The sequence below is a fragment of the Apus apus genome, chromosome 4 (genome assembly GCF_020740795.1).
Source record: "Apus apus isolate bApuApu2 chromosome 4, bApuApu2.pri.cur, whole genome shotgun sequence".
NCBI classification, from domain to species: domain Eukaryota; kingdom Metazoa; phylum Chordata; class Aves; order Apodiformes; family Apodidae; genus Apus; species Apus apus.
In genome coordinates this window covers 37,257,955-37,279,189 of record NC_067285.1, presented here as the reverse complement: position 1 = coordinate 37,279,189, position 21,235 = coordinate 37,257,955, and the positions used below count along the sequence as shown (strand labels likewise).

The following is a 21,235-nucleotide window of genomic DNA, read 5'->3' as shown; positions in this document are numbered from 1 at the left end:
CAAGAATGTATTTTGGACTTGATGTGGGAGTTTTCCTGGCACCCGTGCATAGGAAGAGGCAGTGCCGTGTCCCTGTGCTGCTCCACATGTGTCACCCGCCACCCAAAACCTGCCTCAGTTGTAGAGGGTGGCCCTAGGTGGATAGAGGAACACAGTGAGTCATGGGGAAACCACAGAAATCCTCTTGGTGAGCTGTATGTGCTTCAGGAAGAGGAATATGACTTGATCCTTAAGCTGCGTGTTAGACACACAGCTGAGTCTTTCTGTGGGATGTGATCCTGTTTGTGCGTTTTGGGCACAGCCGCCTTTTCTTCTCCTCATAAACCTCTTTTTGAACTGAATGCTTTAGTCTGGAAGCTTTCTCATAGATTTGTAGTGATTTGTACTGTGTCTGCAGTAGCTCCTTTCTTTATCTGCATGTATTTGTGTATATATGTGCGCAGAAGAGCTACTCCAGGCATCGATTTTTAGTCTCTGTGTGTAATATGTGCATTTATATATATATAAAACGTGTTACTTTAAAGCAGGATGGGGTAAGCAAGCTTAGAGGAGTGTTAATTTCTTCCTGTCCTATCAAGTAAGACCGTGCCTAAGCTGTTTGTGAGTTGATCTGGTTATGCAGATGAAGGCAGGAAGGCAAACCATAACAAAACACCCTGAGCAGATTCTTGCTTACAGCCCTGGCAGGTAAATCATTAACACAGGGTCCCAGTGCTTGTAAAAGCTGCTAAAGAAGTTTCTCACCCTGTGACTCCCTTTTTTCTAGGAGGTGAAAAGTGAAGTTTCTTGCAGATCTTGGGTTTTGTGTGGTTGTTTGCTACTGTTGTGGCTTCTGTACTGGTTAATAAAGTGATGTGGTCCAGTGGATTTTTAAATGGGTTTATGGGCAGTTTTGCTCAGCAGCTTTGTTTCCTGGCATCCTGTGACTGGAATCTGCTTGAGCTGGGAAGAGTTGCTGTGGGCTTTGCCATGCTTAAATCCACACCAGACTTCTGCTTGGCCTGACTTGTTTTTTTTTTTTTACTGTTGGCAAGTAAGAAATAGATTTCTCCAAGGCATTTGGTACTTACAATCTATAGAGTCCTGTCTGCATTTGTTTAAGTTCTTATTGTGTTTGCAATAAGCCTGTTTTGTGGAAGTAACTGGAAGGATAGAAAATATGAAGATCATGAAAACACGTCCTATGGAATACAGCAAAAAGAGTCTCATTTGCCAAGTCTGCAGCTATTGCTTGAACAAAAGAAAAAGGGTTTATCTGAAGAAAGGCTTAAGCTATTCTAGTTGCCCACATCCAAAAGCGTGACTCAAAACTTCCAGCTGAAGTCTTAAGCTCCCTGAATCAGTGTGGGAGTTGTGCCTTGCCCTCCCCAAGCTGTGTCCATTTAGGTGCTGAGCTGCCTGCTCCTACAAGGAGATCTTCAGTTTTCTCCTTGCAGAGGCCTGGTCCTAACAAGACCTTTAAGAGCACAGCTCAGAAACCTAGACCTCACTTGAAAAAAAACAACCCTAACCCCAAAAGTATGCTTTGTGCCCTTCCTCGTGGCTCAATGCCTTGCACATCCTGGGTTTCCATCCCTTTATGAAAGCTCCAAACTGCTTTTGCTGATCAGGAAAGTGCCCTTTTTGCTTGGCTAACTTTACAGGGTGGCTGCACATTACCTCTTTAAAGCTGAGCTTGTAAAAAGCAGTTCTGCCACTTGGAGGAGAGAGTTCAGTGTTCTCCATATGTCTGTGTTGCACCTAATAGCAAACCCCTGAAGGAGCAGATATCCCAACCAGGAGGAGAAGAGGAATCTCCAGGAGATTTGAGTTTTTATAGGAGGTCTGTGTACGGGGACATCCCCTCAAGTGCGCTCAGGTGCCCTACCAAGGGGCAGCCCTGGCTTGCAGGAGGCAGGAGTGATCCCTCCACCTCTATCCTGGGAGAGCTGATCTGGGCAGCTACACACAGAATCAGGTCCATGCCCTGAATCTTTACTTAAGCCTCCTTTGAGTTTTTAGGGACAAGAGATGCTGATCTCAGCTGGTTTGTGTCAGCCAGGAGAGCGGGCAGGCAGTCCTCTGAATAACCAGGTAACCACACCTCTCATGTTCATAAGAGCTGTTGTGGCCTTGAGGGACAGGGAGAAGACAGCCAGCCCCATTCCCTGTGGGCTACCTTGAGCTGTGGGGTTCAGGGTAATGTTTGAGAGTGTCTCTGCTGCCCCTTCGCTGCTGGTCTGTGATTGATGTTTTGCCAGGGAAATTGGCCTGGTGCAGCACTGTTGTCTCCAGCTGCTTTCCACAGCTGTCTGCATGGCAGAGGAGCTGGGGGAGATGGCTGGGGTTAAAAATAGAAAGGCAGGAGTAACTCGAGGTATGGTTTCAACATCCAGCCGAGCTGCTCGGACAACTCGCTGCTGCCACCGAAAGGGGAAGGACTTGCTTGAGCTCGTGTGACTGCTCAGCCAGCTGATCCACCGCCCAGCACAACACCAGGGAAAGAGCAGCTTTTCCACCGTGCAGCCACCCAGGCACGAGAGAGGAGTGGGGGGATCCAAGGCAGGAGGGAGGGGATGCCTCCCGGAAAAGGCTTGTTGAACTCATGCTGGCACAGGTAAGTGGAATTAGGCTGAGCAGGGGCTGGAGCTGAATTCAGGTGAGCAGCTTGAACGGGACAGGCAGCTCTGCTGAAATCACAGCTCCAGCACCCAGGTTGCTTCCAGCTGGGGCTGAACTCATCCGAGCTACACTGCCCATGGTCAGGGCTTTGCTGTTTGAATCCTTCATATTCTGATAGTTTATGGAGAGAGTTTGAGTGGCTGGGAAAAAAACCCAACATATTAAAAACTACTGGGGCCTTCATTTCACTTACTAAATGTACGTGTCTTGCCAGGTTATAATATTACACACTTATAAGAGACTTTACTTTGCAAGAAGTGTCAGGAGAAATGTGGTCAACAGACAAGCTAAAGGTAAATAAATATATTGTGTGCTTTGTAGTGACAAGCTTTTTAAACATTGCTTTTAGGAAGTGTAAATTTGGATGTGTTTTCTGTTCCATTCCCTAAAATAAGGGCAAAAGGCAGTTAAGGAAACTTTTGTTTTCTTTGCTGAAAAGTTTGTTTCCTGGTGCTTTTTTTTGGTCTTTGTTCTTGGGGGTTTGGGTTCATTTTTGTTTTTAACTCTTTGCCAGTCTTGAGAACAGTGTAATTTCTCAAGCTGCTCCTTGGTTCAGCTGAGCTCCTGTTGTAGCACTCCCAGCCACATGTTGGTGACCAGTGAGCCATCCTGCTCAGTGCCAAGCAAAGGAGGAAGTATCCAGGGGCCTTTCAGATAGCCTGGATATCCATCCTAGGTGGACCTGAAAACCAGCAAATGTGCTGTACCAAGTATTCCCTGTGCAGGACATAGTGGAGGAAAAACAGCAGTTAGTTCAATGTAACTAAATAATATTTAGCCATATAACGTGTTTCAGAAAACCTGTAACAACACTTCATCTGGGCAGATGACTGGAAGACGAAGAGCATTTATCCTTTTCAAGGATAATAAGCATATCTAGAGCTTGGTGGAATTTGGTGCCTGTTGATCTGTGAAACTGGAATTACTCTGTTTTAGAAATGAATTTAAGAATTGAAGTTACTCTTTCAGCCTCCAGACAAGAATCCTGAAGACAAGCAGATAGTTTTACTCTGTTTCACATGCTTCAGGTTGCCTTTTCCCTTGCTACTGGGCTGCTTTTCATAACCCAGACTGAAAATCTACTGGTCCCACTGACCTATAACATTGTTTTCTTGTAAAAGCTCACTGTAGTGGTCAAACAGATTTTTTTTTCTAGTAAGAGTGGTGACACTGTTACAATGTATTAATTTTTAAAAAATGTGAAGTTGAACCTGCTGAAATCCAGTTAATTTGTACTGGAGAAGCTGATGCTTTGGGATTGGTGAGTATTAAGCATCAAGGATGAGGAGGATTTAGTAGGGAGACCACCAGCTAGTTAGGTTTGGTGCAGCTTTGATTTCACTTTCTTAGTCTTCCTAGCTCTCTGGGTTTTTTCTTCGTATTTCTCACTCCTTTTGTGGTTTGAAATTTTCTCTTTTGATCTCAGCCCGGTACTTGTCTTTGGGGCAGTGGGTTTGGCTCTTCTAAAGGAGTCACACCCTGCCTAAATCCGCTGTGAAATCCTGGCATTGTTCACTCTACAACCTGTTTGCCTGCTGTACTTGGGTTAGAAGTGCAAAGCTCTGACCTGGGCAAGCCTTGAGAAGCTTAATTTTGTGTTAGTAGAGTTGGAGAGAGAGATTGGAGAGACCCTTCAGTTGGTGAGGGCATCTGTCCTGGTTTGAAACAGGATGGAACCAATTTTCTTTCTGGTGATTTTACTTTTCGGTTAACTCTCTTCTAAGTAGCTGCACTAGTCCTGTTGAACTTGAGGGTATGAAAAGAAAATAATATACTGCAAAGGCAAAATGAGAACTGAAAGCAACTTTCTGGTGTGTTGAGAGTTTCTCGATCTTCACACTTCTTGCAGTTCCATGAAACTTGAGCAGTGCAGCTGCTTGGGAGGGCCTGGATTGCAGAGAAAAGAAGAAACTCTTATCAGGAGGTTGGAGTAACCCCTCCTAACCCAGGAGAACTGTTTGCCCTCGTTTCCTTTTCTGAGCTACTACATTTACATAAACAACCCTCTCCCAAAGCATATCTATTTTTAAATGATAAAAATATCTTTTCTATATATTAAATATATAACTGCCTGTTAAAGGCACTGTTTGCCAGCGTTTTCCCTGTATGCAGTGCCTGGCTTCTGCTACTTGTGAGGGAAAGGTGGGAGAAGAATTGATCCAATAATTCAGGGTTACTTAAGCTACAAACACTCAGTTTACTCAGATTATCTGGGAGAAAAGTCTCACTGGCTCAGACTTTTGTTAATTTTTAATGTTCTGTAATGGTCTTCCCAGGCACAATTGAGCCATCAGCACATCATCCCATCAGAGTTCATTTTGAGTGATTACAGAGCCTGCTGTGGCTTCCCTTTCAGTGCAGCCTGAGCTAATTGATGAATGGGGCCGTAATATATTTACAGTTCTGGGGATCCTTTCAGGCTGATTCTCCACCTTTCCAAGATCCTTGGAAAGGGGAGGAGGGCGAGGAGGCTGTCGGGGTTCATGGGGCTGCCAGTGCTGCAGCCCGTCTGTCACAAAGTTGTCTGAAATGCTCTGCCCTCTGTTTTGGGTGATGGTTTCACACCGTTTTAGCAGCTTCTCAGGTTTTTTCCTGAGCCTGAGCATGTGCTGCTGGGCTGGGGGCACTGGCTCAGGGGGCTGACACAACCTGCCCAGGATGGGGAGAGGGGGCCAGCTGCTTTTAGTCTAGGTCTTGATATGGGATGAATACTCCTGATTTTTCTTCTTCCCTATTTTTTTCTTTTCTTTCTTGATTTTGCTATATTCCAGTTTGACTCCTACAGCTTGCTCTACTGGTGTGTCATGAATCTGCATCAATAAATGCAGCTTTATGCAGAACTTTGAAATAGGGAGGAGCTTCTGTCTTTAACCACCTTTGAAACTGTAACAGAGGTGATTTTATACTCAGAAATCACTTGTGGTAAGAGGATGACTTTCGGTTCTCTTGAATCTGAATAATCAGGGGAGGAGGCAACCACGAGCTGATGCATGGCTACAGGTTTTCCCTGTGCTTGGGGCAGGCCTGCTGCTTCTGGAGCTTCAACAGGACCTGCGGAGCTTTAGAGTCCTGTACCGTGAGAAAAAGTATTGTGGACCCCTCTAAAGACCAGAGCTTCACATGACCTGTTGTAGAGTCACAGTGTGGTGGGGGTTGAAAGGGACCTCTGAAGATCATCTAGCCCAACTGCCCAGTTAGAGCAGGATCACCTACAGTAGATCCCACAGGGATGTGTCCAGACGGGTTGGGAATGTCTCTAGAGAAGGAGCCTCCACACCCTCTCTGGGCAGCCTGTCCTAGGGCTCTGTCACCCTCACAGGAAAGTTTTTCCTTATGTTTAGCTTGAACCTCCTGTGCTCCAGCTTGTGCCCATTGTCCCTTGTCCTGTCAGTGGGCACTGTGGAAAAGAGACTGGTCCCATCCTCCTGACACTCCCTGTAGATATTTAGAAGAGAGGTTGCTTGAGCAGCTAAGTACACTTCATCCTTCATCCTCAACTCCTTCATCCAGCTGCAAGCTGAAGTTTGCTTCAAGCCCGTTTTGCAAATACAGAGTAGTAGAAAGGTAGTTTTAAAATATTTTAGACCAAATTCTAATTTTCAGTTCCAAAGGTGGTTTTCAGATATACAGCTGATTTTCACGACTGCCCTTTGAGGTACCAGTTGTTTGGAAGCTGCTGTGCCTTTTGAGTCAAATGTTTCAAGTATGAGAAAGGAAAAATGTTGCACATTGCAGGTGCGAGCACTGCAGCAGTGTTTTTTGTTGGTGAGCTGCTTGAAATAAAAAGAGAATTAAGAAAAAAGGAGGTGTGAGTGATTAGAGGCATATCTTCCCTAGGCAGCTGTTACTTTTCCCAGAGGAAATTTGCCAAAGCAACTGCAGACACCCGAGACTGTAAAGACATTGTGTGTGTGCTCAGTGCGTGGCAAAGTGCTGGGAAACAGGTAACAGCCACCAGTTTCAGCCAGGTGGTTCCTGGCTCCTGTGGTCTCTTCAGGCAGCTGTGCAGGGGAATCTGATGGAAGGATCATTTCAGCCATTCTGACTTAATCACCCAAGCGATGAGTGTCCTGCCAGCCCATTCCAAGTGTTGCACTAGGTGGAGATCCACACCTACATCAGCCTGTGTTTGTCTTGAGGTTTGATTCTGCCTTTCACCCGTTTTGACCTGACTAATAGATGCACCAAGGTGGTTTCTGCTCTTTCTAGGCAGTGTGGATCATGGAGGTGAATATAAATGCAACACTTGTTAATATTAAACTTCCTTGCCTGCCAGCCAGCCCTGGAGTCTGTGCCCTCCATTAGGGGACATAAGTCCCATTGTCCTCAATGATTCATGCAGCATCTACAGTAGCAGGGCCTGCTGCTTATGGCAGTGCATGCATTTCTGTTTTACATCTCTGTCTGCTCTTCATATTTTATTTAATGAAGAGTGAAAGGAAATTGGTTACTTGGCAAAAAGTGGCTTTTATTGAGTGGAGGAAATACAAGTTTCCTGATTTTTGGGCTGATGTGCTCCCCTCCCTGGTGGCTGGGCTGCTCTTTCTCAGGATCTTTCTAAATGTTGATCCTTCCTCAATGCTTCTCCAGAAAGTGAGCAAGGAGAAGAGCCTTCAGCCTTGCTGTGGACAACCCATCTGCAGATCATGTTGTGCCCTCTGGGGAGGACCAGAATTCCTTGGAACAGATAGGAACACGACATCCTGCTGTCCTAGAGCTGCTGCCTTTTTTGGTCTAAGGTTTCCCCTTAAATCTTCATTCACACAGTGCCATGCATGTGGTACATCTTGCTTTTTTTACTCCTGGGCTCTTGCTGTGAGGTCAGGCTTTTGCCATTTGGCTGCCAAAAACCGATTCAGATCAGCAGAAGTTTTTTCTGGGGATTAAATTAAATCAAGTCCCTACATTGTTTCGCTAATGATGTGGAATAAAACCTGCAATAACACCCTTTTTTTCCACTGCTCTTGTGATGTCACGCAGGGTGAGCTGCATATTTCATCAGGATTTCTGCCAGGGTGCTCTTATCCCCTTGCCCACACAAAATATTTGTGAATGTAGGTATTTTCAGATCCAGTGAAGAGGTTTTGGAGTGCCTAAGGACAGATAACAATCTCCTTGCTTTAAAAAGCAAATTTCATGTGTATTTATGTTCTGTGCAATCTCTGGTAATGTACCCTCGCCCCCACAGAACTCGTTCAAACCAAAACAAAAGCAAACCTAAATGCAAATTATTGTGACTGTTTAATATCTTTTGGTATGAGCACTTTACAGTCCTTGATCTTATCGTTTCCAAAATAGTACTCTTTTCCATCAGGAGTCATTTCAAGAGCTCTGTTGCTTGCAGGAGGACTGATGGTTAATTTTTAGGATCTTTCTACATGGAGGATTATTTTTTTTTATTATTAAAATGCTTTATTTTACCAGGTGTAGAAGGTCCTGGAGACATTCTCTAGAATTTCCCTAAAAGATGCATTGCAGAGCACAGTTCAAGGATAATCCTGTAGAGCAAGTCTGACCATGGGATGGGCAGGTAGAGCAGCAGCAACTTTAGGTTTAGGTAAAGCAGCAGGTTTGGTTGGCCCTTATTTGTTTGGTACTCTCAAAATATTCTGTTTGCTAATGTGTTTAGGAGGCATTTGTACATTTTGCAGGCCTTGAGGGAGTGCTGTGTAGTCATGGAGCCTGTCTCGAGATGGCTGGCCAGGGGAAGAAAAGAACAGTTTCCCACAGTCCCTCTCCCACGGGTTCCTCATCAGATGAGTTTGTGCAGACTCCTGAGTGCTCCACTGCCCAGAGAAGCCCCCACACTTCAGAAACATCAGTGTAACTGTTATTCCGTTCTTGTGTTTGCTTACTGGGGTGCACAGCAGGGCTGTTGCATCCTGGTGGACATCTCCAGGGAGAACATCTGCTGGGTATTTACCTACAGGAAGGATTTACTGCCAGCAACTCTGCTGAAGATTGATTTAAAGGATTAATGTGCTCTCCTGCCTGGCTGCTGCTTCTTTACCTATTTTGCCATTCATCTCCTAGCTTCAGCCTCAGCAGCTTTTCCCAGCCATGCTCTGCTTCTCTTGCCATGTCCCATCCTTTCCCACCATTCACCAGAGCTGATCCCTCTGGGAAAGAGGAGCGTCGCTCAGCTGAGGGAGGCAGGTCAGAGTTCAGCTATTTTGGAGCTGCACCTCATCGGCGTTCCTGCCTTGCTCTCCTTAATACCTTGCTAATCTGGGCTTCACCCATCTGCTTGCAGAAAGCTACAGCATCCACGTGACCACAGATTGAAGTCCTTCCCCTCCCTCCATCTCCTGCCCTTCTTTGCAGTTTATTTGGGGTTCCTCTTCCTGTGGCTGGAAGGACAGCAGGTTGGGTCTGGTCCCCCCATCCCTTGGGTGGCAGGAGAGAGGTGTCACATGAACAGCCACCTCCAGAGTCATCTGACTTTGGTATTTTTAATTAATTCTGGGTCTGAACAAAGAGCTGACTGAGCTTTGTGCTCCATCTTGAGTCGCTTTGCAGCAGTTCTATGGGCTGTGGGTAGGTAGTAGATGATGGTGTTCTCCAGGGTGGAGTTTGTGAGCAGAGATACTGTTTTCATTTAATACTATTTTAAAATGTAGCTTAATTTCCATCATGTGAATGCAAGCTGGTCGTACTTAGTACCTTGAGCTGAGATTCTCTTGCTTAGCTAGAACTACAGGATGCTTTTGGAACAGATCTAATTGATGCGTTCAAAACCTACCAGATCAGTGTGTGAATCTGTTGCACAGTTGTTCCCTCTTCCATCTTGGCTGTGCCAGATAGTGGAGTCACTCCCTGCAGAAGGAAGAGATGGCTCAGGGCTGGTAGCTGAGGGGCCACCCTGCCTGAGATACTCCCAGGGATCATTGCTGGAGTTGCTGGGTGGCTAATGGACACTTCCATGGAGTTGTTGGGACAACATGATGCAGGCACATCTCCTCAAGTGAGGCAGTAGGAAGAACTTCTGAGGCTTTCAGTTGGTTATTGAAATACTCAGCAATGTCCAGAACCGTTAGATAACAAGATACGAGTTTCTTATCTTACTTTCTCTCTCCTTATTTTGTAGTTGCTCATAACTTTGAGCTGAGAGGAAAGTTTAAAGCATTAAAGCATGCTGCAGGCTTTGAACAAACTATTCATGCTTTTAGATGAGTCTGATGTGGTCTTGGAAATGGTTTGACTGATCAGTTGCTGTCATTGTCAGTGTGGAAGCAAGAGTGTGTTCAAGCCTTCGTTTGTGCTCTTAAAATATCTGGCAATTAAATACGTTAGGAACATGTAGTGTTTTGGGGAGGATGTTTGTGCACATCTGTTCTTTGGGTTTGATGCCCAGATGTTCTCAGAGGCAAGATGTAATGCAGGTTTGCTGGTTCCCCAGGATGGTCAGTGGAGGGGTGGCATGTCAGGTGTAGATGGGGAGCTGCTGAGTATGGCTAGCTGATGGCATTAAGATCTGGAGGCCAGTACAGAGATAAAGCTGCTTTTCAGTGCTGGGGGGAGGAGTATCCTCTCCTTCATACAGTGAGACTTCTTCCAGATCCAAATATTTAATTTATGGTACAACTCTGAACAGATATTGCTGGAAAGAGGGAAGAATATGTGTTCAAAACTAGGATTAGGTCTATTTATACCAGAAATAATCTCAAATATTTGGGTTGTTCTTTCAGACTAGGGATCAGTATGTGTTAGATGAAACTAAATTAGTAAATACAAATGCATGAATTGTTTTGTTTTTAAAGTGTAACAGTATTGAAAAAAATAATGTTGACCATGTGCCTTTTGGGTGGGCTTATGATTATTAACAGCTGAAATTCAGAGAACAGAATCTTGCATAAAAACATACAGATATTTATATATCAACTCTCGAGGCTTGGAGTCTTTTTTGATCTCTCTTTGATGTGCTGGACTTTAAAAGTAGTGTACTTGAAATTAAACATTTCTATTTCTAATGAAATATGGAAACATTATTCTACGCTGGGACTCCTGAGTGTGCAAACTCAGTTTTCTTTCGTGTTAGTCATAACTCAGGGAAAAGCAGTTTAGAGGGAGCAACTGTTGTGGTCTGGATGCTGTCTAGTACATGTTCAGCAACAAAGCCAGACATTGAAAGAAGATGGCAGTTAATTGATTTAAGACTTCAGTGAGGCTCTGTGTTGCACTCTAGTTTCATCTGGCTTGCTTTTTTCCTCATCTGCAGGGCTCGTTTGGCAGAAGACACTGGAGTCTCTGCATTGTAGAGCTGTGTTACCATCAGTCACAAGACTGTCCTCAGTTTCCTTAGGCAGAACTTCCCTCTTTCATATTTTTTTTTCCCCCCAGTTCTTTCTACTACTTCGATTCCTGAAGGCTTACCGCAAATCTGACTTTCTAACAGTAAATAACAGAATATTAGGGGTTGGAAGGGACCTCTGAAGATCATCAAGTCCAACCCCCCTGCCAGAGCAGGACCAAAACTAGGGCAGGTCACTCAGAAAGGCATCCAGACAGGTCTGGAAAGTCTCCAGAGAAGGAGCCTCCACAGCCTCTCTGGGCAGCCTGTCCCAGGGCTCTGTCACCCTCACAGGAAAGAAGTTCTTCCTCATGTTGAGGTGGAACTTCCTGTGCTGGAGTTTGAATCCATTGCCCCTCGTCCTGTCACAGGGCACAAGTGACAAGAGCTTGTCCCTGCCTTCTTGATGCCCTCATGTATTTAGAAACATTAATTAGATCCCCTCATAGTCTTCTATATATAGAATGACAAAACCAAACACCAAAACACCTGGGCTTGGTTAGCAGTGTTAAAATATTTTCTTGCTTTACCCTTCCCCACCTTCTCCCCATTTTTGTGCCTTGTGCTGGCAACCCCCCACTTTTTCTGCTTTTATTTCATCCGTTCCTCTTCTGAGGTCTTCTGTTGCATGTATATAACTGCAGGGAGGCTGGGATAGTGGCAGGAGGAAGGCAAGTATGGTGTTGTGCTCTTAATAACGGAGTTAGCTCACAGGTTGTGTGAGGACACGGGGCTCTATTTCCAGCTCTGCCCTATCTCTGGCTGACCCAGATCCTGAGGCGTCACGCAGACGTGGGTTGAGCTGCCTTGGAGACAACTGCCAGAGCTTGCTGCTGCCTCAGAGCAGAGCCCAGAAACACTTGGAGTTGCTTCTATCCAGAAACCAGATGTGCAAGGTTTGAGCTCAACATGGGGTTTGTTTGGGTTTTTGTTCCTCAAAAGCAAAGAAGCTACTGATGTGGCAGGTGGGTTGAATCCTGCTGTGAAAACCTTTTCTGAAGGATTAAAGATTCTGGCGTGGAACCAATTTACCCGTGTGGAAGGATTCGTGATGGTCTCTTAGTATTTTCATGTGACAGTACAAAGCCACCTTCTGTCAAAAAGAGTGTTGCAAAACCTGGTTCTTAGCGTTAAATATACTTGTGGGTTTCCCCCCCTCCCCAGTGCAAATTAACTTGTGGTGTAGTTTGCATCCTTCTTGCACAGAACTGAAAGCATTTGCAGCAGGGAGTTGGACGGTTCGTTTCCTGTTGCAGCCATTCAGAAATAAGCTCATGTTCACCCCCTTTTCCTGCTGGTGTTGCATTGCTTTAGGATTTGGGCGTTGGGATTGTGGCATGTGGTACAGATGGAGATGTGCCCCCTTGGGTTATTCCTGCCATAGAGGGGTGCTGGCTGGGGCTCTGGTCCTGGTGCCTGGCACTCCCTCCTGTGTTTGAGGAGTCTTTTCAGTCTGAAATAATTAACTTAAAAAGCAGGGCCTGCCCTTCCCACCCCACTGCTTCCCACCCCCACATCGCTTGAGCAGGATTTCTGTAGTGTCAAGACAAGAGCCCTGCTTAGCAACTGCTGCCGTGGTGAGATTGTGGGGCAGGTGAAGCCTTCTCCAGAGGCTTTGCTGGATTCCATGACAACTTCTGAGCCCAAGGAAGGAGAAGGAGGAAGAGAAAGTTAAGCAAAGCGATGTAGGGCTATGAAGGGCTTGAGGCTTCATCAGGTTTGGAGGTAAAAGGTGTGTCTATTGCCCAGCACCAACTACATGCATTTAGGTACCTGTACACATACATGCAGGCAATACAGATGATGTGTTTGTGTAGCAGAGTTACTAGCTGTGTTTCCCAGCTGAAGATGAGCTGTTTGGGTATTCAGATTTGAGGCAACTACTGTCATTTTTAAATCCTTGCTGCTGAATTCAGGGCTCAGAGCTGCATGTTATACTGAGATCCCTTCCCGTGAGCAGATTTTCAGGTCTTATTTTTTTGTTCAGTCAGGATTGGAAATCTATAGTGGGTGTCTTTTTTTTGTTCTTCCTATAGAGTAATTTAGAAAAAACGGGCTGCTGATTGATGGAGTATGCAGTCAATTTTTTTCTCTCTCTGAAGCTGCGTAAGTAGCTATTCAGGGCACGTGGGTGTTGCTTCACATACTGATCCCAGCCTCTCTTTGTAGTAGTAATTCTGCTTCCTCTGACTTTCTGTCCACGGGACAATCTCTTCCCTCTTGGAAACCTATGTCGGAGCTCCATGAAACTTGTGAGCCCATGTGGGCCTCAGTTTGATATTTACAGATATTTTGTATTTGTGTATATTTGTATTTTAATGTTCTAAAATGCCGACAGTGCTTGCGAGTGGTGCAGCCTCTTGCAAGGGGCATTCTCTGGTTTGGGGGCAAAACTGTCCTGGAGGGAGGGAGGCAGTTTGATAGATTGCTTGAGAGCTCATTAGTGCTATCCAGCACATAACTGGTGTCAGGCATCACCTTTTCATTGTAAATTGGTGTGCAGAGGTTGCTCTGCAAGTACAGGTCGTCCAGTTACTGAGTTGTCAGAGCGTTATTGTTAGTGATGATAAAGTGCCCCTAGAGGAGGAGGTGTCTGAAGCAGTGACTCAGACCCTGCTGTTACCCAACAGTTTGTTTTGAGCTGTAAACATGCAGGATGAGAGTTCCCAGCTTTCAGGCAGAGTATTCAGTCTCCACTTAGCGTCTCCACTGGGGAATTTAGGGAAGTCACTTGCTGGTTATTTTCTAAAGCATGAAAACTTGAATCATTAGAGCAGTTGATTTTCTTCTGCTTATGTGTGCACACATCATCAGTGTGCACCTTAGCATTTGTTTTTCTCAGGAGAAAATGTCACTATTTAAAATTCAAACCGTGCTTATCCCTAGATGTTGCTTGTTTTAACAGTATCTTTTGCTAATGGTTTTATCATCTCAGCTTTCCTGGGGTATTTGGGAAGGATGGTCAGTGTTGTAACTGAAACACACCCACTGCCTGGGAAAGGATTTGAAAACCTCCCTGGCTGCTGGTGAGGAGCTTGTGGTGGGTTTTGAGATGGCTGGTTCACTTGCTGATTTCTATAGTGACTGTTGCCTGGCAGCAAAGGTCCTCACTTAGAGAAGAAAAGGCCTGCAGCAACATGGGGAAGGCACAGTTTGATTTGGGCAGACTTGGGTTTTCTTCAGTTTTTTGGGGGGAGTGTTTGTTGGCTGCTTTAGGTGGATGTGGTTTTGTCTCAGTTTAGAGGTAACAGGGAATGATGTGTGGACTTGTAAGCCAGCTTGTGGGCTGTGCAGGTGAGTTTCTGCTCCATGAGCCCTGCAGCCATCCCAGAGTGTTGTGCCACCTGCCCAAGGGATCTCCATTGCTTGCTCAGTGGTGACCCATGGACTTTGAAACAAAATCTGAAACAGTGATACCCAACACAAGTGCTTAGTTGTCCTCCAAGCAGACCTAGGGACAGAAAACTGCAGAGTTTTCTGCACCTTGGCTGCCAAGTCAAGCATGGAGGTGTGTCCAGCTGGTATTTTTATTGCTGATGAACTTGTTCTTTCATCAAAGAGATGGATGCTGAAGGGCTGGAGCCCCTCTCCTGTGGAGACAAGCTTGAGAGAGTAGGGGTTATTCAGCCTGGAGAGGTCTCTGAGGAGACCTTCCAGTACCTGTAGGGCTTACAGGAAAGCTGGGGGGAGAGACTTGACAAGGGTAGGGAGCGAGAGGATGAGGGGGGACAGCTTTAAACTGGAAGAGGGGAGTTTGAGATGAGATCTTAGGAAAAAATTCTTGGCTGTGAGAGTGGTGAGACACTGGAACAGGTTGCCCAGGGAAGCTGTGGCTGCCCCATCCCTGGCAGTGTTGAAGGGCAGGTTGGATGTGGCTTGGAGCAACCTGGTCTGGTGGGAGGTGTCCCTGCCCATGCAGGGGGTGGGACTGGATGATCTTTAAGGTCCCTTCCAACCCAAACCAGTCTGTGACTCTGTACTCAGTCCTTACCCCAGCTGCACCTCCTGAAGTGGTTCAAAGCAGAGTGATACTGAGAGGCAGGGTTATGTAGTACTTGTCTAACCTACTGTGGTGGCTGTGGTCACAGTATTACAACCCTCATACAGGCCAGTTGAAGTAGTGAGAATTAATCCCTGTCCAGAAAGCAAAAAAGGATCTGAAAGTTCTGAGTTAGTGCTTCAGTGTTTGCAGGGAGCGTTAAAAAGGTCATGGAAACACCAGAGGAACTGGAGCCCTCACTGAAGTTGCTTCATCCCGCTCAGTCCCGTGGTGTGGGTATTTTGGGATACTGGTTTTATACAGCATCATTATCATAGTGCAGTTGGTATTATTATGATAATCACATTGGTATTTATAACCCATTATCATATACAGGCTCCTTAATGAAGCAGATGTGCTGGGGATGGAGGGAGCACTTTAGTTGCCTGGCCCAGGCTGACAACCTGTATCAGAGCTGGGGAGGTTTGGGTGTGTGCCTGTGCCTTCAGCAGCTGTTTGGCCAAGCTAAGGTGGTAGGTGTGGCCCAGCAGCAGCCCATGCCCATCCCCACCTTCTGTCTTCAGCTTCCGTGGGCAGGAGAAGACCTTTTGTGGAAGCAAGGGGGCAGTGAGGGCTCTTAGTCTCCCATATAATTTCTGCAAACCTCCCACTCCAGCTTTTCTGAATGCACGGTAGAAATCGAGGTATTTTGAAGGTGACAAGCTGGAAGGTGTTAGTAAAGAAGCATTTTTGCCTGTTCCTTCCCCATCAGACAGGCTGTGAAATGGAGGATTTTATGATAGAAATTTTGTTTTTCCTTGTTTTAGCTCTCAGTAAAAACAACTGTATGGCCTGTGTCCTTGGCAGAGCATTGCATTTCCTCTCAGCCTTCCTCTTGTGAGTATCAGTTACTCTGCTTTCACAAACGGTTCTCAGGGGTGATTTACACACTGCTGGTATGACAGCAGCAGGGTGGGGATTGCGCCTGGCCAGCACTGCCCTCCTGCTCCCACACCCATCACCCGTGAGGGCTGAAGCTTTCTGCTCCTTGGTGAACCCCACACCATCATCATCCATCCACAGAGGGCGAGACAGGGTGAAAATGTTTGAGATGGGATTTCTTCTTTTTTAAAACCAACAGAGACTCTTAGGAGATATGTTTTATATTCCATGAAGGCACAAAAATTGGGATCAAGCACTTTTTTCTCCTGTGCTACCTTTGGATAGCATTATTGATGCTGAGTTTAAAGCACAAGCAAGTTTCTGGAATGATGGTAGTTTTTAGCACTATTACCAGCCCTAGTTTTACTGCCAAGCATTTGCTGCTACTCAGAAGGCTGTGAATAGGATTTGAAGCTGGCAACAGATTTTTGGTGTTTCATCTTAAAACCTACTCACTTAGCTTCAGCAGGAGGAGATGCATGTGTCTGGTAAGCAGGGAGATCTAATTTGAACTCCTGAGCAGTGATGGATGCCTCCCTTTGCACCGTTGTGGGGTTTTTTTGTTGGATCCTGAACCCTTTGGCACACAGGAGGCTTGGGGTGTATTGTCAGTGGCTGGGCAGCAAGGTTGGTGTGTCAAGAGGAGGAGGGTTAAAGGTCCACTTCCCTCCTTTCTGAGTGGTTTGGGAAACTGTGGTTCAGTCCCTCCAGCGCTGAAAACTGAAAAGGTTTAATCTTGCCCCACCTCGTGGTGAGGAGAGTGCTCTGACAACCCCCAGTCCACGCTGGATTTGGGAGGGGCAACTGGGAGAGGCAGCCGAGGTAGCTGTTCAGTGGCATGGGAAGATGAGGTCCTGCTGCAGGCCAAGAGCCCGGGGGCTGTAACAGGATGAAAAACTAAGTAACTTGGGCTTTGGCAAGATGGTAAGGTGCTGCCCTCAGGAGCAGCAAGCCTGTAGAGAAGTCAGTTGGTGTTAGTTGAGGTTTTGATGCTGTGCAGTTTCTGGTGCTGCAACACTTGAGTTTTGACCCTGGGACAAGTGTTGAAGTGTGTGTTCACTTTCCCTCCCTCAGACACTGATTCCCTGAGTTGTGACTCACTTGAGGCTGAAATATTGTGGCCATCAAAAGGGAGGTGGTGTTTCCATCTCCTTGGTCTGCAGCAAGTCCAGCCACAGGCATCAGTAAGTGAGGGAGCTCAAGGCTAGCATTCCCAGAACTTCTGGTGACACTGACTCTCCCCAGCGTGGCATAAGGGTGCAGGGCTCATGCTTGTGCCTTGTCCTGCAGCTGGTGGCAGCCCCAGCAGTTCAGGTGGCCTGTGGTCATGAGAGCACAGAGGAGACCAGCATGGTGGAGAGCCAAGCTGCTTTCCTTCAGAGTCTGGTAGTAGTCTTGTGGGTTACCGTGCATAATTCAGCCCATCCTTTTTTTAACATGTCCAGGGCTGCGTAATTAAATACCCATTTGCATGGATAATGAAGCAATCCCTGGCTAAAAGCCCTCCTCACTACCCACTGACAAAAAAACAGGAAGAAAACAGAGCTGTATCCTCTTTTCTGTTTTAAAACGGGAATATTCATCTTCATAATTTGAGGCCCACAGGAAAGCTGGGCAGGGACTGTTGTGATGGGACAAGGGGGAATGGTCTTAAACTAGAGCAGAGTAGATTTAGATGAGACATGAGGAAGAAATTCTTTACAGTGAGGGTGGTGGATCACTGGAACAGGTTGCCCAGAGAGGTGGTGGAGGCCCCATCCCTGGAGACATGCAAGGTCAGGCTTGATGGAGCTCTGAGCATTCCCTGCTCACTGCAGGGGGGCTGGACTAGGTGACCTTTGAAGGTCCCTTCCAACCCAAATAATTCTGTGGGTCTATGATCCCTCTTTGCTCCATGGATTTGGATACATGTGTGTGCACAGCCTGCCCAGCAGGTGATAAGTGGTGTAAGCAAAGTCCTGCCAGTCCTTCAGCCAAAGCTTTTTCTTTTCTCAATTGCATTTCATTCCAAGGAGAAGCTGCACCTTGTGTTTCTCACTCAGTTTAGAGGTAACAAGTCAAAAAATATATTTGTGTGGCATGATCACATTTTGTGAGAACACGTTTAGGAGAACAGCTCAGTGTCTGTTCTAGCCACTTCTACTCAAGTCGTGCCAATAGTGTAGATTATTTTGGTTTTTCTCAGTATCAACGTTGCTCCCTGCAATGAAACACAAACACCTTGTAGCCTAAAAATATTCTTTAAGCTGATAAAGGAATGATACAACTTCTGAAAAGATCAAGTGTTTTTTTTCCCCTGTGCTGTTACTTTTCTTTAGGTTACTTTGTGGTTTCTGAGTCCGTGGTGGCAGGAGACCAAGGTTCCCACTGGTTTTTCTCTCCTTGCTCTGGGGAGGACCATTTTTTAGCTGTTCATTGAATAAACCTCTCAAACCTGGGAGTTTGCTGATGGCCACCTCATGCTGAGGATTTTGCTGCCCACGTCTCAAAAATGCAGGGAGAGGTTCTAGCAAGTAATATCTGGTTTCCTGGAATTTGTGTATTAGAAGTGATCAGCTTCTCTAAGCTTTCTAAGCTATCTTTGTAATTAATTGGGTGTAGAAGTTTGTTATGTAGTTATCACCCCCTCCCTATCTTTTTTTTTTTTTTTTTAAATTTTTGCTTTCGTTTTTCTACTGGTTCCTTTTTTAGCTGATGACAAACATCTATTTGAATTGTAGCAGAATACCATGGCAATTTTATGATTTACATTGAGGAGCTGCTAAACATCTGCTGGACTCCTGCAAACCTGGGAAGGAACAACCAAATGCACCAGGACAGGCCAGGAGGTGATCTGCTAGAGAGCAGCTCTGTGGAGAAGGACCTTGGAGTCCTGGTAGACAAGTTCTCCATGGGACAGCAATGTGCCCTTGTGGCCAAGAAGGGCATTGGTATCTTGGGGTGCATTAGGAGGAGTGTGTCCAGCAGGTCAAGGGAGGTTCTCCTCCCTTTATACTCCACCCTAGTGAGACCTCACTTGGAGTGTTGTGTCCAGTTCTGGGCTCCCCAGTTCCAGAGGGACAGGGATCTACTGCAGAGAATCCAAGGGAGGCTACGAGGATGATGAAGGGACTGGAACTGGTAAGGAAGGGCTGAGAGACCTGGGGCTGTTCATTCTTGAGAAGAGAAGACTGAGAGGGGACCTGATTAATGTCTATAAATACCTAAATATCTGCAGGGTGGATGTCAAGAATGGGCCAGTCTCTGTTCAGTGGTGCCTGTGACAGGATGAGGGGCAATGGATTCAAACTCCAGCACAGGAAGTTCCACCTCAACATGAGGAAGAACTTCTTTCCTGTGAGGATTGCAGAGCCCTGGGACAGCCTGCCCAGAGAGGTGATGGAGTCTCCTTCTCTGGAGACTTCCCAGACCTGTCTGGATGCCTGAGCGATCTGCCTTAGTTGTGTGTAGTTTTTTGGTCCTGCTCTGGCAGGGGAGTTGGACTTGATAATCTTCAGAGGTTCCTTCCAACCCCTAGTATTCTGTGATTCTGTAAACGTTTTGGTTTGTTTTCAGGCTAACCTGTTTGGGCATTGATTTTCCTGCTGGTGCTTTGGCACCTTTATTTTCTACAGAACTTTTTGTGTTTTACTGTGGTATGCTAGATATTTTTTTCTTACAGAACAAAAACCAGGCTTCCTATTCAGTAACTAGGTGTAAGCCTAGTTAAGTTACCAGGCTGTAGGAAGGAGAGAAGATTTGTGACATGAGTAACACTAAACTTTTGCTGTGTATATCCTTAAATCCGTTAGTATTAGGATTCTGAGAGGAGCTGGGGGACCAGAGCTGTACAGTAGTAGAGAAGGAGTCCTTCCCACTGCTGCAAAGTGGTGTTTTTCACAGACTCACAGGATGGTTTGGGTTGGAAGGGATCTTAAAGATAATCAGGTTCTAACCCCCCTGCATGGGCAGGGACACCTCCCACTAGACCAGGTTGCTCCAAGCCCCATCCTACCTGCCCTTGAATACTTCCAGGGATGGGGCAGCCACAGCTTCCCTGGGCAACCTGGACCAGTCTCACCACACTGAGTGAAGAATTTCTTAATGTCTGACCTAAATCTCTTCTCTTCCATTTTAAAGCCATTACCCCTTGTCCTCTTGCTCCATGCCCTTGTCAAAAGTCCCTCCCCAGCTTTGCTGTAGCCCCCAATTGTATTTTTTAACAAAAAACTTTTAAAGCCCTTGAGAAAATTAGTAGCAAGCTGGGAAAGGACCATGCTGTGTGTGCAAAGCTGGAGCTCCAATCCATTCATCTTTTCCACACTGGAGTCTTTAACTGCTCCTCGGCAGTAATTTTGCCTTCAAGCATGAATTGCAAACTGTTGGTAACTGCCGTCCTAACGACTGCTTTTGGTTTTGTCTCCTCCCCAGGAAGAAGAATGCCGACACGAATATGAGGTGAGCCCTGTCCTGTGCTTGCCGCGGTGCCTCGGTGCTCCTGTTGGACGGCTGGGGACGGGGACTTGCCTCTCACCAAGCCACTTCCGTAGACAAAATGAAGCCAAGGAGGAGCTTTCCACCACGCTGGAGCCACAGTGACTGCTGCCCAATTTAAAGCCCAGGCCAGACTGTGCCCCGGCTGCCTGGCGAGATGAAAGAAGTGGTGTTGTGGTCACCCGAGGAGGTGACAAACTGGCTAATGGAAAACGCCGTGCCAGAATATTGTGAGCCACTGAAGAGCTTCACCGGGCGGGATCTGATCAACCTCACCGAGGAGGATTTTAAGAAGACTCCTCTCTCCCGGGTGTCTTCTGACAGCGGCCAGAGGCTCTTGCACATGATTGAAACTTTGAAAATGGCTGACCACATGGAGGCTCACAAAAACGGGCACGTCAACGGGCACGTCCGCGTCGGCGGGAGCAAAACCCCCCGCGAGAACGGCTTCAGCAGCAAACTGAAGCTGAACGGGACGCCTAATGGGTATAAGAAGGAGATGATAAAGATCCCCATGCCAGAGCCAGAGCGCTCGCAGTACCCTATGGAGTGGGGCAAGACTTTCCTGGCTTTTATTTATGCACTTTTTTGTTTCGTCTTTACCACAGTGACTATCTCAGTCGTTCACGAACGAGTGCCTCCCAAGGAGGTGCAGCCTCCCCTACCAGATGCATTTTTTGATCGCTTTGATCGGGTGCAATGGGCTTTTTCTATCTGTGAAATCAACGGCATGATCCTTGTAGGACTGTGGTTTGTTCAGTGGCTGCTCTTGAAGTACAAGTAAGTGAAACCATTGGAAAACTGGGGTGGCAGTTCTTGGAGGTCATCTACTGGCTGGTTTACATGCAAAGAAAATTAAGATGCTTGGGATCTTTCTGATTTTGGTTTCC

The 21,235-nt window shown here is 46.3% G+C and overlaps 1 protein-coding gene across 6 annotated transcripts in view; it reads left to right on the top strand.

Moving 5' to 3' along the window:
* SGMS1 (sphingomyelin synthase 1) overlaps positions 1–21,235 on the top strand; it is a 99,472-nt gene that overhangs the window by 65,119 nt on the left and 13,118 nt on the right. For 5 of the 6 annotated variants that reach the window (XM_051617059.1, XM_051617060.1, XM_051617062.1 and 2 more), the window contains one exon: positions 20,283–21,125. In XM_051617059.1, coding sequence (XP_051473019.1) covers positions 20,503–21,125 — 623 coding nt within the window. In that variant the 5' untranslated portion in view covers positions 20,283–20,502. Of the gene's footprint in view, positions 1–15,765; positions 15,828–20,282; positions 21,126–21,235 lie in introns of those variants that run through there. The other variant, XM_051617061.1, reaches the window with a different exon arrangement.